This window comes from Euprymna scolopes, chromosome 6, assembly GCF_053919585.1.
Source record: "Euprymna scolopes isolate OS-2025 chromosome 6, ASM5391958v1, whole genome shotgun sequence".
NCBI classification, from domain to species: domain Eukaryota; kingdom Metazoa; phylum Mollusca; class Cephalopoda; order Sepiida; family Sepiolidae; genus Euprymna; species Euprymna scolopes.
In genome coordinates this window covers 127,088,738-127,104,675 of record NC_136487.1, presented here as the reverse complement: position 1 = coordinate 127,104,675, position 15,938 = coordinate 127,088,738, and the positions used below count along the sequence as shown (strand labels likewise).

The 15,938-nt window shown below is 37.3% G+C and overlaps 1 protein-coding gene across 2 annotated transcripts in view; it reads right to left on the bottom strand.

The window, feature by feature from the left end:
* Positions 1 to 11,770: 11,770 nt before the first annotated feature.
* The window catches only part of LOC145277946 (chorion peroxidase-like), a 61,689-nt gene continuing 57,521 nt past the window's right edge, over positions 11,771 to 15,938 (bottom strand). For both annotated transcript variants that reach the window (XM_080130032.1, XM_080130033.1), the window contains 2 exons: positions 15,440 to 15,539; positions 11,771 to 12,291 (listed from right to left, as the gene is read on the bottom strand). In XM_080130032.1, the coding sequence (XP_079986158.1) occupies positions 11,961 to 12,291; positions 15,440 to 15,539 (431 nt within the window). In that variant the 3' untranslated portion in view covers positions 11,771 to 11,960. The remainder of the gene's footprint in view (positions 12,292 to 15,439; positions 15,540 to 15,938) is intronic.

The following is a 15,938-nucleotide window of genomic DNA, read 5'->3' as shown; positions in this document are numbered from 1 at the left end:
CTCTTTCTTGGTTATCCGGCTTCTTCACATATGTATCTCCAACGTTGGTAGGGTATTAGATGCGGGGTTCACTGGTAGTCTTGATTCTGTACCAGATTGATCAGGTCTGGTGTTTTTATCAGAAACCACGGTAGCGTCCCTCACTTCATGCTCATCCCTATTCATTTCAAACAACGAATGGACTTTTCCTTTTAAGCGCTCTAATTGAGGGTTACTCTCGTCCTTATCTATTTTATTAGCATCCTTTCCAGCCCTTAGGAGGCTATTGATGTAGCTAACTCTCCTTTTCCCATACACTAGAAAGGCTATTAACATTATCACGACCAAGATGATTATTGTAGGATTTAACCATTTACTTACTTTTTCCCATCGCCATTTTTCTGGTTCATTACCATTCTTCACTGCTCGTAACTCATCTAATAACTCGCTCATATCGATCTTTCCGTCCAGTTTCAAAAGAGGTGGAATTTCGCGAGCTTCTATCTTCGGAAATTCCTTAGTGATAGGTGTCCATACCTTTGACCAATTTACACGCGGTATTCTAGTTAATGACAGAAAGTCATTTCTGAGTTCAAACTTCTCTTTAAATCTGTAGGACGGCAAGATCTCTAGAGTTGGGCCAAACGCTGCGCAACTCGTAGGTAGATCTATAATGGTCATAGGTGGATGAATAAGTATTTCCCCTTGTTGCCGTCCCTTACAGACTTTCGACAACTTCCGTTCACTAGTTGAGGCAACTGCCCAAACACCATCAGATAGATGTATAGCTTGGTGGGTTAGTATATCAATCGACACCTCTGCTCCACAATATTTATTGATCCCCTCCTCATTACCTTGGAATAATTGAACTACGCATAACTTGTGTCCGTTAGTTGCATAGATGGGACTTTCTACTGCACAAACTCTTAGTGCATTCATGCTACACGCTAGTGCTTCGCTAGGTGACAACACTATGAATTTGGTTCGGGCTGGGTTAAAAGCTATTCCTTCGGTTTCAACTTTGTACCTTGCTACTGATCTCCTCTCAGTGACATTAGTAGGAAATGGTATCGGTAAATTAATTACGTTAAATACTTCGAAGTCGCTATTTCTATCCAATAAAGGTAACTCAACCATTACGTAAATCTTATCATTTTGTAACATCGTAGCACAACTCAAGGTTTTATAATATTCCCATAGACTCTTCTTTGGATCTACTGGTAAGCGTAAAGTATGTGGCAAGTCTGCCTGAAGCATCCCAAGTATTGTTTTTAAGTCTTTGGGGGTATGATGCTCGGTGACATGTGCGCTAATGAAAGTAAATCTAATTGTGTCCTAACATGTTCCATTGCCACTGTCAATAACTGAATTGATGAGTCGAGTTGGTTTGTCATCGTCATCAGTTCCAGTATTTGCTTAGTTACAACCTCTACCATACTTATTCTTCTAGCCATAAAAGTCAAACTTTCGTTTAGGCTGACGACTGTATGGGATAGCCAGTTTATTCTTTGTCTATGTTCTGTCAGTTCGTATCTAGTAACGTTCACTATTGATAAGCTTTCCTCTATGACGTGCTTTATCTTCTGCTGATTTTCCTCTAAACTGCTTATATGCCTTTCTAATACTTCTGTGTCACTCTCCGATACGGTCCCGAATAATACGTGTAGTGCTTTACCTACGAACGGAAGTATAGATCTCTTTCTAACTCGTTTTTGGGTCCCATCTGCTGCTAGCAATCCAATATCCCTAAAATATCCTCCAATGTATCGGAGTCTTTGTTTCATCTTATCTAACCGTCCTCCTAGTGATACAAATAACGCTGTATTAGAATTTATCCCAAGTTTTGATTGATTTTTTTGCATCTGCAGCTTTAAGTGCGCTGCTAAGTTAACTTCGTCTTCTAGTTCCATTTGAACCTTCCGATACGCTCTCAGATCAATGACGAACGTCAGGATCCACTTAGAATGAGTAATCGTTACCTCGCTGGTCTTCTTAAATACCGTACTGTGTGTGTGGCGTAACGCTACTGTCAATCCAACCATCACCGCCATCATCATTATTAGACGCCGCATCCTACAAATACACATAGTAACGTTCCTTTATTATTTGTTCCATTTTATTTTTAGTCACTCAATTCCAGTTCCATAAATAACTTAACGAAAGAATCAGTTTCATCCTCTTCGTCTTCCTTATCCTCTTCATCGCTATTTGTAACTTTCCTCGTTTTAGAGATAACATTGATAGGTCGTCTTACACTGCTTCGCAAAAGTCTAGGTCCCCTAACATTGCCTATTACCTCTGGGGGCTGTGTCGACGGAATCGCATTGCTCTCTGATTCTTCAGCCCTATTCTCATTACCAGCCTCTCTATCTCTCAGTACCGATAGCGGAATATCATCTTCAGGTTCCCAACCTTCCGAATCTGGAGGCGTAGTTGTTATCTCTGGTAGCGAGTCGGTATTCTCTACCTCAAATTCTAACTATAACTCCTGTTCATCCGCTACCTCATCAGCCCACCTATCCGTATCTTCCCAATCTCCTTCCGGATCTATCAGGGTGGCTTTCCTTACAGGTCTATCTGTCTGTATATTAGGCATTTTCCACTCCCTAATATTGGCTTCACAGATGTCTGACGCGTGAACCCTCTTCGTTCTATTCGTCAGTTGATCCCATATTTTATATGTCACTGGTCCCGTTTGTTTTACTATCCTATAGTACGGTTTCCATCTAGGATCTAATTTTCCTTTTCTAACCTGTGCTCTGTAGTATACTGGGTCGCCAACGTCATATGTTTTCTTGACCCTTCCATCATTGACTCGTTTGTTACGTTTTTTCTGTGCTGCCCTAATCCCTTCTCTATCCTTATTCGAAGGATTCTTAACCTTACTTTTCCTCTTTCTACAACTGTCCCACAAATGCCCGCTCTTCCCAAACTCCTGGCATGTCTCCTTCTTCCTTAGTGGACAGCTAGTTGCTGTGTGCCCTCTTTCCTTACACTCGTCACACCGTACAAACTCTTTCGCCTTGCAACTTTGAATGTCCCGGGCGGCCACAGTTGAAACAGTGCACCCCGTCTCTGCACTGGTAACTATAGTGCCCCTCTTTTCCGCAATTGTAGCATTTTAATTTTAAAGCCCCATCTATGCTTTTCCGGACATTCTTATCTCTCCTAGGGGTCACCCGCCCTTTTGCTATTGGGGCAACCCTAACTAGTTTAAAGATTTCCTTGTTGGAATCTTCTTAGGGGACGTGAGTTTTAATTTGGGTCCGGGTGGATTCTTTCTATCCCTATTCCTACATTCATGTGCCCTGTGCCCTTCTTTCTGGCAAACAAAGCACACTAGACCCCTCTTAAAGTTGGGATGGGGTATGTGTCTCCCCCCTTCCCTTAAGTCCCAGTGTTCTGGATTCGAGGCTTCTTCTTCCCCACTCTGGTGAAGCTCAGGGCACTTTGCTCGGATGTGTCCTCGTCGACCGCATCCGTAGCAGACCTTCAACCAGGCTGTCTGGTTCTCCTCTAATTTTCCTAATCTCAGGAGGAGGGCTTCAGCTCTTCGAGCCTGTGCAAAGGCCTCCTCCAACGTGTTAGGCTGTGCCCTTGCCACGTCCTCACGCAACAGGGAATTGCTCAAAGCGTCCGTGAAGAACTCTGCCAGATGGGCCTGGGTAGCCGGATCATTTCTCCGATCTTGATCTGGGTAAGCTACCTTAGCGAGAACGCTCATGCGTCCCTCTAGGTGAGCGATGGATTCGCCACCCCTCTGCCTCACACCTACCAGCGCTCGAGCTGCCTCCGTTCGGCTCGAGTGACTGCCGAAGTGCCGCTGGATGTCATTTTCAAACATCTTCCAGTTGGTTTGGGATTTGTATTTATCCAAATACTGTCCAATCCATTCTGAAGCAGCATCCTCGGTATAGTCGTATGCCAGTGAAATCATATCGGCATCCGACAGGTTATAGATGCGCCCTTTCTTCTCTATTGCTTTGAGCCAGGGTCCAAACTCCACAGCCAAACCTGTGAACAGTGGGACTCTGGATCCCGTTACGTTAAGTTTTGGGGTTAGCCGTCCCGCTTCTTCTTCAATCCTACGCCCTAACTCCTCTACAGACCTACCGTTCATGGTAGTAGTCCTAGCGGATTACGTATTAAATAACAATCGACAAAACAAAAAAAAATATAAGTGCTCTTTGAAAAAGCCCACAAGAAGTCCAAAAACGAATACCGACAAGCAAAAGAAAGTGATAAGAACGAAAATAAGGTGGTTTCCTACCTGATCGCTGAGATGTTGTTGGTTCTGCGCTGCTTTTGTTGACTCGCTTGTTGGGAGGTCCCACCTGTTGTAAACAGTAAACCTCCTGTTTTTTTTTTGTTTGGTTTTGAATCCGTCTGCCTGGTTAGCTAACACACCTTCTTCCTGATTTCGATAATTCTTGGTCAACGGCACCAAATGTCACCCCCTTCAGCCGGTCGGTTGAGACGATCGTCAACCTCAAAACTCTTCCACTCCAATTACGGCAGCCTGAAAACGACCCGACTCTGGCGGTTTGCAGATCACTATTTTCGTCCTTCCAGTGACCACTGCCGGTGATAATTCTTAGCCGTTTTAATGTTGCTGGTATGAGGTAATGACAGAATTATCAGTTGATCGTCTAAATTTATACTCCGGACCTATCGTTGTGTACTCACTTACCGGCGAACATCGCCGAAAAGAGAGCCGTGGATTTTAGTGTGGTGAAAAAGGAAATAAAAACGATTCCACACACGAATAAACAATTAATCTGGGTTTATTCACAATAATGATGGTCTAATAATATTTCAGAGTTTGAAGGAAGTTGGCTGTAGCTATTTTAAAACGGTAGCTTGTGGCTCGAGTTCAGATAAGTTTTTCGGCCATTGGAGATACGTGTTTTAAGTCAAAAGCCCTCTCTGCCCGACTTTAACACCATCTGAATTCGCCAAAATCGAATTCTCTCTTCTCCTTCTCTTCTCTCCCTCCTCTCTTCTCCTTCTGTTCTTTTCTCTGTGTTCGAGGAATATATACATATCCATCAATGCCCTTTAAACATCACGAGTTTGTATTTGTTTACAACAAGAAAACTTGCCTGTCATCAGCTTTCAAACCTTGTTTTCTAAAATAAACAACCGCCTGTCATTTTATCTCGAATTCTGTGTTTCAAAATAAACAGCCAGCTCACTCCAAACTCTGACCGTTACAACAATAAGTATCTCTTGACATACTTTTTCCTTTGTCTGTTCTAACCAAAGAGTCATTTGATCGTCCTATTTTTTCGTTCTTTTGGCTCTTTCTATATAACGGCATATCAACCCCATAACTTGGTTACACTATCTACTTGGTTATTTTTATTTATTTATTTATTTTTGCGATCACGCGGGCATTCGCTGCTATCTTTGGTGAAACAAAAGTTCTAATGATTTATTTTTAATTATTTATTTTTAGGGTGAGTATTTATAGTACTCAATATCCGGGAAATAGTTTCTTCTATCTGTATCCATTCTGCCGAAATATCTGGTGGAGAGGTATCAGGTACTTCTTCTTTTAAGGAACGATTAAATTTATATGTATTTATCCGTTCTTTTATTTATGGAATTCTTGTGAGGGTATCCATGTTACCCATGATTAAAATGATTAGTGTAGCAGGTGTGTTCCAAACGGAACTGTATGTAAACCCAGGCAACGCTGGGTACTCATGCTAGTATAAATATATATATATATATATATATATATATATATATATATATATATATATATTTATATATATATTTAATTATTATAGTAAAAAAATATATATATATTTTAATTATTATAGTAATATATTTATATATTTATATATATATTTAATTATTATAGTAAAAAAATAATTATATATATATATATATATATATATATATATATATATATATATATATATATATATATATATATATATATGGGCGAATGGTGGCTTTGTAGAGGTACAGGATACTTTCAGGAGTAAGTAACATTCTAGCATGGTAGAGAGAGCCCACCTTCTTGCAACAGCCTTGGCAATGCTCTTATTGGCAAATAGTCTTTACACTGTCCGCTATAATAAAGTATGTAAATACCTCAACTGGTAGATCTGTGGAGAGAGGCAACTTGACAGATCGTTGAAAATCTGGGAACATGACTCACCACGGATAATGTCAAACGGAAAAGTGACTGTATTCTATGACAAAGATATACAGGCGGTCAGATAGATAAAAGACAAGGCCATCAAGCCGGACATTGTAATATGGAACAAGTCCCAAATGACTTTGGCTTTAATAAATGTAATAATGGCTTTCGGGCTTGTTCCATATTACAATGTCTGGCTTGATGGTCTCGTCTTTTATCTATCTGCCCGCCTGTATATCTTTGTCATAGAATACAGTCACTTTTCCGTTTGATATTTCTCTGAACGAGAAAAGAAAACAAAATATCAGGAGTTAAAAAATAATCTAAAAACGACATGATATCGGAAAGAAATGAACATCATACTAGTCGTGATAGGAGCAATAGTCTATTAAAAAAGAATCTTCATAAATACGTAGGAGCAACTGCTGGAAAACCAAGCTGTTACGAAATACAGATAGCAGTCATATAGAGAAAAGGCGTCTGTTCTTAAAAGAGTCCTTGGATATAAATTTAAGTCGTAATGGAATCAAGTGCTAGCTCCAAGAGGGAGTTACTTGATCTATTAAAACTAACTGAAGTAAATAAAAATAGCAGTGACTGTATATGCTTTTAGTGAGAAGGGGAGGGGGAGTTTTATCACCATAGTATCCTTCCCTTTTCACGTTTCGAGCGACGTTAGCATAGGAGTACGAATTTCGAGCTATTACCTTTATTCTCTTACAGGGATTAATTATCCGGTCGGTTCATCGCCTTGGCAATTTTCTTCGGGTATTTCTCTATTTCTCCGAACTTTGTTTCTTTTCAAAGAACTCTGTTGACGGAATCGCGGATTTAAGCCATTGCCTTCATCCTTTTATAAGGATGTATTATCTTGTCAGTTTACCGCCTTAGTAATTTTTTCCGGCTATTTCTCTATTTCTTCGAGTTTTTTGTTTCTCGTCAGGAAACTTTGTTGTCAGAATTGTGGATGTTGTGCTATGGCTTTGATTCTTAGATATGACGAAATATCTAATCAGCCCGACTGCATGCCTCCCCAAGTCTTTGCGAGACTATATCAAAATAACTCATGATAATAAGTCAATGAGTCGGTGATTTCAACCCTCTTAGATAACAATCAACTCTAGCCACGAAATTTCCCTGCTAAAAGCTATTGGGTGAATGCCAATCGCACATGTATTATCTTGGATTTTAGCCTCTGCGATTTATTTCGATTCCGACGGGTTTATAGTCCAATTCCTTTTTATAGCCAAACCGGATGATATGATGTCAACTATACAATTTCCATAGATAATCGTCATCCGCTCCTGCATAGACACTCAATTGAAAATAAAATAATTGTTTTATCTCGATATTCCATAAGAACCAACCGACCAAATTCATAAAAATTGTAAATAAAACTGGTGAAAAAGTCATAGCCCGTTAACATAGGATAAGCTTTTTGCGTCTAATTCATTACTGAATAGGGTTAAAATTGCTCTAAATTCTGTTTTATCTGCAATATATCTGGTCAGTCACTCTGGCTTGGGCGATCATGGCACAATTATAAATAGTCAGATTTTCGTTTGCACCAAAATGTATGACTTCACATTCAATCGCAAATGGCTCCTTACTCTAAGAAGGCAACCGTTACAACGCGCAGAATTTTATTTTCTGTTGATTGTACCCTACACATGACCTCATAAATTGAACATCTAAAACATTTTCTGCGTTGTGAACAGATGACTTATAAACGAAACCACTGCTTTGAATAGAAATGTGAAGATTAAAGTGTGGTGTACATGGCAAATAGACGATAATTTCTGAAAAAGGAAAACGGGAAGTTAGATCATTTATTTCTCTGGTGCTTATAAAACTAAAAGCTCATTAGAAAATTGCATTCCTAAATAAAAGTTGTTTTAGATACTTTTTATAATGCAAGAATAAGTATGCTCATCATTTAAAAAAAAATATCGTGTTTTATCGTGTTTTGCATGATTGGCCCGGGCGCAGTTGTGAAAAGTTACGAACAACAGGGGAGGTAAATCTCCTGAGTGGTTGTACTCCCAATTAACGGAAAGGCCCTCTTTTTCTCCAAGAAAGAATGTAAATAAACTTAACTTAAATTTTTCTAAACTAACAATTTAATAAACATGTGGCCGTCGGTTAATTTTAATGCAGCCAAAGCTTCTATAAATTTATCCACACACTTTGCCTCGACAAACTTTTGTGACTGAGCTTAACTCCTAACCTGAAATGGCGGAGTTACATTAAATCTGTTGCGAAAGTCGCTGAAAAATGGTTGCATCATTCTACCGCTCCAGAACGTATCTCTCTCCCAACGCAATCTTTACGTGTACAAGGACCAAATACGTCCTAAAATGAAGAATTGTTACACATCTGGAGATGAGCTGCTCTGGGCACCCTTTCCTGCCTTGAGAAAATTGAACGAATATTTCCGTTGCGCTGTAACTCTCTCATTTAAGACGTATTTGCATTCATCTGTAATTGTCATGTTGAAAGCTTATTTATGTTTGTCTGTCACGTTTATATTTTAAAGAGTATTTGCGTTGGTTTACCATGCTTATGTTTCAAAGAGTATTTCCATGTGTACGAAATTCTTCTCTCATTCTTAAAGAACATTTACGTTATTCTGTCACGATTTTGTTTGAACGAATATTTGCTTTTGTCTGTAACTGATGTAGAAAAAGTATTTTCGTTGGTTTCCAACTCTTATCTTAAAAAAGTTTTTGCGTTAGTCTGTTACGCTTATATTTGAAAAAGTATCTGCGTTAGTCAGTAACGCTTCTGTTTGAAAGAGTATTTCCGTTGATCTACAACTCTCATGTTGAAAGAATATTTGCGTTGGTCTATACCGGTCATCTTTGAAAGAATATTTGTGTTTGTATGTAACTCATGTTGAAAGAGTATTTACGTCGGTCTCTAACTCTTATTGTAACATATTAGGGCCCTGAAAATGAAAAGACCCAGATACGTTAACTAGCAGATTTTTTTTTTACACAGTGATCACCACTTATCAAGGCCCAGAAGCCACTCAGGGATAAGGGTTATTGCAAGTACATTACGTTAGTGAGGAGATTTGCTGAAATGTTTACTTAAGGGGGCGGTTCATTAGGAATTTGTTAACATTGGACTTGAAGACAACCAAGTTGTAGTCCGGAGGGAAGCAGGCAGACGGAACAGAGTTCCACAGGCGTGCAGTTCTAAGAAAGAAGCTTTGTTCATGGAATCTGCGTTTTGATTTAGGCACAGATAAAGAGTGGGGGAAATTTTTAACAGTGGATTCAGCTAGACGGGTGTTTTTCGTGAAAGATTGGCGAGGGGGGGCCAGAGATTGGAGTTCAGACGAGCATCTGCCATGGAAATAACGATAAAACAAGGACAGGCTCACAACGTCTCTTCTGTGGGAGAGAGGTTGCAGGGTAGAGAAAAGGGCATCCCCCACTAAGCCACAAAGTCTATTTTGTACTCTGTCAAGGCAGGATAGGCTGTCCTTAGCAGCTCCCGCCCAGATATGGCAACAGTACTCCATCCTTGGACGTACTTGGCTTTTATATAGATAGAGAATTGCATCCGTAGTGAGATATCTTCTGGAGCGGTAGAAGGATCCCACCATCTTTCCAGCGACCTTGGCAACAGACTTGATGTACGTGTTCCATTTCAGATCAGGAGTAAAGGTCAAACCCAGAAGCTTGTCAAAACACGGGGCCTCACCCAGACGATACAAAGACAATTAATTTGTGACAATGAAATAATTGCAAATATTTCGTAAGCAAAAAGAATGTCAGAAAGCAAGTTATGGAATAAACAATAACAAAATGGAATTTAATACGCGCAGGATGGTTACAATAAACAAAGGACTTCGGGAGTTTGTTTGAGCAAAATATGTTAAAATGTTTACAGTTAACTGTAACAAAGTGTTGATCGTTTTACGTGAGGGTGGTGTAAATAGACACCAATTTCCGTTGCATCTAGGATTTTCTAAATAAACAAATGGGGGTTGAGTTCGATCTACCAAAGAGATTTGCTCGGGAAGAATTGTTTCTTGCGTTCAGAAAGCTTTAAAGGACGCATTTAGGATATAAGAACTAGCGAGAAGTTGAGAAATCTCCGGGGAAATTTACAAATCTATGAACTGAAGTTATCTACACTATTAATAAAATTCTAAATATTTATTTATTTATTTATTTATGTGCGTGTATACATACCAATAAAACTTTCAAACGGATGCACCGAATCGAAAACTTCTTTTTTTTTCCTGTGAGTCCCTAGATTGCCCTTATCTATATATTGTATGTAATGAACAACGCCTAGTCACACAAAAAGCCCGAAATAAGGGTTTGGGGGCCGTTTCGTTTTCGTGGTAAAAGTTACCTGACCATGTAAACGGAATTTAGCACTGTCTGTATACAATCTTTAATCGGTAACATCTTTAAAACTACTGTGGGACCTGTCTTTTGCCCCCTCCTGCGGATGCTCTCCGTCTTTGGGGGAGCTGAAATCTGTTGGTCAAAGACCTTTCAAACAACCCAAAACGAATGATTGGTTTTATATGAAGATTTTATTTCACTCCCCAGGTGTCGTTATGCAGAAGAATGGAAAGTGAACATCTGGCCTTTGGGTTTCTCTAAGTCTTCATTTTGAAACACGTCACCGCCCTCTCAGGGGGAGAGAGATCCGTTTAACCCATTCGCTCTATTCAACGTCTGAAATCCAACTCAACACTATGCTTGTCAAACCGGAATATGTGACATTCGACACATCTACTTCCGTTGAACATTTGGATACTTTCCGGTGCAAACTTGATCAGGTCACAGTTTGACATGTTTTGATAACCTGTCAAAACATAGCTTTAGATCTCTTGTCCTCATAACTTTGGCTAGATAAATATTCAGATAGATAGATAGATAGATAGATAGTTAGATAGATAGATAGATAGATAGATAGATAGATAATTTACATATTTAACCCTGCTACTATCTAACATATATAAACCCGCTATCTCAAATAGAATTTTTTTGTAAAGTGCTTATACACGTTTATATGGATCTCGCTATATAGCATTATGTTCAAAAAGTATGTCAGGATTATGTTTGAAAGCGTATTAAGCTTAGTATACCAATGCTATGTTTGAAGGCGTATTTGTGTTAGGCATTAATGCTGATATTTAATTTCGGGTATTTTCGTTCGTGATCTGTAACGCTTATATTAAAGGAAGTATCTCCGTTGATTTGTAAAGCTTATATTTGAAAGAATATTTGATTTGGTCTGTAACACTTATGTATGAAAAAGTATTTACGTTTTTCTGTAACACTTTTGCTTGACAGAGTATTTGCTTTGGTCTGTCACGTTTATTTTAAAAAGTATTTGCATTGATCTGTCACGCTTTTGTTTAAGGAGTGTTTGCGTTGATATGTTACGCTTAAGTTGAAAGAATACTTTTATTTTTCTGCCATGCTTATGTTCGAACTTATATTTTAAATTCTGTCACCCTTATGTTGAAACGATATTTTTTATTGATTACCTCGCAAAGGTTTGGGATAGCATTTGCATCGCTATATGCGCAGAGAAAAATTAACGCATCTTATGAATTTCTCTTCCTGTTATAAATGTAAAAAGAAATAATAAAAAAGAAAATGGTTCAAAACAACGATCAAAATATTTTATTTGTTTCTTCATATTTCTGGTATTGTAACAGTTATTAATTCGTTTGAAAACTTTGATATACTACAAAATTGATTATTAAATTTACTAAATATCAGATTTTCAAACAAATTTTTATTGTTAAATTTGTAAGTAACGAAAGCATTGGAAATAATAATGAACAATTTTATAGTGCCAGCCCTCTCAAAATATCAACAAAATTTGGTGTATTCGGATTCAATGGCTTACCATCATGACCAAAATTTTGGTAAAACGTATCGTTTATTTTCTGGATTGCTTGAACGTCCACAATATTTTGAAACAGTGACATTGGGCATGAATCGAATTTGATTGGTTCTCCTTTGCATGTGCACGAACTGCCAGGTAAAATATTACATTGACGGGTATGTACACTCTTTCCCATGAAGCAACCAAGGTTTATCCAATCTGACCAGTCAGCAGTTGACCAAAGACAAATATCTATATCATCCAAACTGGCGCAGGTTCCTGGTGAATTTCTGAAAACAATTAAAAAATAAATTTTTAAAAATAATGTAATATGGTAATGCTATCTGTTACTGTTCCGTGGTTGTTAGAATTTATTTCGAAGCAATCTATAATTCCCTAGTTTATGTATATTTATTTTACATACTTTTATATTCCCATCTGAAATTTATTCTAGACTAACTGAAATACCCGGCCTTGCCAGGTTGTATATGATATATTTGAATATTTTGCCCTCGTACATTATAATAAATATAGACTCAACAAAACAAATTCATAATGGATTCTTTTTCCACACACCCCATGTGGTGGAAGCAGTAGTTCGTTTTATTTTATATAGGTCTCGCCAGTAGACCTAATCGTTTTTAATAGTGTAATCTTTGATCTTCTAGTACTTTTTTCGAAATATGATGTAAGAATTGCAATTATTTTATATTTTACTGCATATTTCAAAACTGTTAACTCTCTTTGTTTTAACTGTTTAATGTACAATATATATATATATATATATATATATATATATATATATATATATATATATATATATATATGGCATTAGAAATCTATTCTGTTAATGAAATAATTAAAATTAAGTTTCTACCAGTGCATATCTAAAAACTGGTAAATGAACCTGTAGCATTAATTTTAGTGTGACCTCTAACAGGTGTGTAAATGTAAACGTTTTCAGGACTTCCAATGCGTGAACAACCATCATACAACTGGTCATGAGAAAAGCAAGGTGTCTGAAGATTAAGTCCAACAGTTTTTAGGCTTTGACCTTGAACTTTGTTTATAGACATGGCAAAACTAATTTTTATTGGGAATTGTAAACGCTTGAACTGAAATGGCATGTCAGAAGGAATAAGAGGAAACCAAGGAATTAACAGTTTCACCCTTAAAATGTCCAGTTATTATAATGGTTTCCAGAACATTAGTTTACAAAGATTTATTGCTAACCGTGTGTCATTGCACAATTTAGGTGGATCAATATTTCTTAATAATATAACTGGGACTCCTTCCTTCAATATCAGGTTATGATGTGGCATTCAAAACGGTTGTAGTGTTAGATATTGCACATGACGTTGTGCTTGCTAACTGCATTTCAGTTTCCGAAGTTGGAGTTTTATTTTTACTACGATTTTCCCCGAGTTGAATCATCTTATACCAGTAAGTGTGTAGTCAGATCGATATGCGATTTGAACGAACACAAAAACTGACTGGCTTGAATAGCTACACTCTTCTTTCTTCCGCCTCTTTTGTGATATGCTTTCTTTTTCACTTCCAGAAGCTTATTGCAGTTTTAACAAGAATGTGATAACTTAAAATGTTCCAACTAATAAAAACCTTTTTAAGCACAAAATCGAACCAACCGATACGAATTTAGAAGTCTCCATGAAAGCTAGGAAATAATCAAAATTCTTCCAAGATTCAACCCGATGTACCTCGAAAATTACCTCGAACTTTATCTTACACGTGCCTTTGGTCGGAGTTGTGAAAAGGAATACTTCAAAACCTCAAGTGCACTTTTCCTCATCTCTCGCACATCTACATATGCACTTACGAAAACAAGGTAAACCAACACACACAGTGCCACGCTGCCTAATACTCACATTGTTTATTATTCATACGTGCGTATTTAGCCAAACAAATATATATAGACGTCTGCTTATTCACGAAACATTTTCCAATTAAAGACACGAGTTGTATAAACTTTCGCAAATAAAAATGCCTGGTTAAAAGTGGTTTTTACTTTTTTATAAACTGATAGTTATATAAATGTTATATAAATGTTTTGTGATCTTTTTAACACAGAAATCACCACTTATCAAGGTCCGGATGCCACTCGAGGATAACGGTTAATGGGTATACATTAGTTAATGTGATTATAGCGTAGTAAACATAAGTAGTGAGAATTTTGTAAACTGGATTCATTAGGGGATGGTTCATCAAGAACTTGTTTACATTGGACTTGAAGACAATCAGATTGTAGTCAGCTGGAAAGCAGGCAATCGGAAGAGAGTTCTACAGGCGTGCAGTTCTAAGAAAGAAACTTTGTTCGTGGAATCTACATTTAGGTCTAGGCACAGACAAGGAGTATGGGAAATTATTGATAGTGGTTTCCGTGACAGTTCGGTGAGGGGGACCATAGATTGAAGCTCAAATGAGCACTTGCAATAAAAATAACGATAAAGCAGAGACAAGCTCGCAATATCTCTTCTGTGGGAAAAAGATTGCAGGAAATAGAAAACGGCTACGAAGTCTATATGTGGCAACAGTACTCAATCGATGGCCGTACCTGGCTTTTATATAGGTAGAGAATTACGTCAGGGGTGAGATATTTACTGGAGCGGTAGAAGGATCCTATCATTTTTCCAACGATCTTGGCAATGGATTTGATATACGTGTTCCATTTCAGGTCAGGAGTAAAGGTCAAGCCGAGAAGCTTATAAAAAAATGAAGCCTCCCCAAGATGAGAGCCATTCATTTCAATTGGTGCCAGATTGGCATCAGAGTGTAGATGATGTAAAGGTAGAAGCTTGGTTTTAGATGCATTTTCCTTTAATTTTTCATTCAAAAAACACTGTTCATGTTAAGTTACCACTTGCTTGCTGGTGGCCCAAATATTTTTCAATGTTTCGTTTATTTCCATTTTAATATGCATGCATCCGTTTATACCATTGTTTTTATTTCTTCGTTATTTATAAATACACTTTTATAAACACTGTATTAATTTTTGATGTGATTTTTGCAATACCCAAAGATGAAATCGAAACTCAAAATGACCCTACCACACCACATAGGGAAGATCAAACATTGACATATTCTGAGCTCAGGTAATGTCGTAATTGGTTTCATTTTTTTTCTAATGGTTGAATATGTATACTGATCGTCACCGCCGTATATATATTACGGCTAGTATTCCTAAATGGTCACCAATCCATTACTAGATAGGTTCAACATTGCTAAACCTCGTTTATCTGATGGGAATCTGTGTTTACGTGGTTATGCCGTATGAACTCATTCAAAAGCAAATTTAGCAGTTTTAAGATTTCAATAAAGAAATTTGACACTTTGTTAAAAGAAAAAAAAAACAAGGAAGTATTTCAGCTTAAAATGTGAAATTATATATTTAAATAGAAAGAAAAAATATGTTATACTTACTCTGTTGCTTCTACCTTCAAAGCATTTGGGAGAACGTCAACCAAGTCTCCATTACATAAAATTTTCGCCAATTTAGTCTTCTTAATGTCAGCAAACTTTTCTATAAAATAAAAATATATTATTCTATACATATAAAAACCATTCAATTTTTATTAATAGATTTATATTACAAAAGAGGTTTATATGATATTACATTTGTATTATGCTAATATTATATAACCGCTTCACGCCTGTTTTAAATGCTTCGTGGTGACAGCGTTCTACTTTTATCGGAATTTGAATCGCCATTATGCCGGGCACAATAGATTCTGTGTCGCTTACGTAACTGTAATAGGTTTTGTCTATTACAAGTATGTAGATGTTGGGTTATAAATATAACGAATATTTTAATAGATATAAAAGGTCAAACATACTGGAAATTAAACTGATTACATATCTTTTAAAATAAAATAAAATATAGCTTTGTTTTTATGGATTTTAAAATAACATAATCCATCCT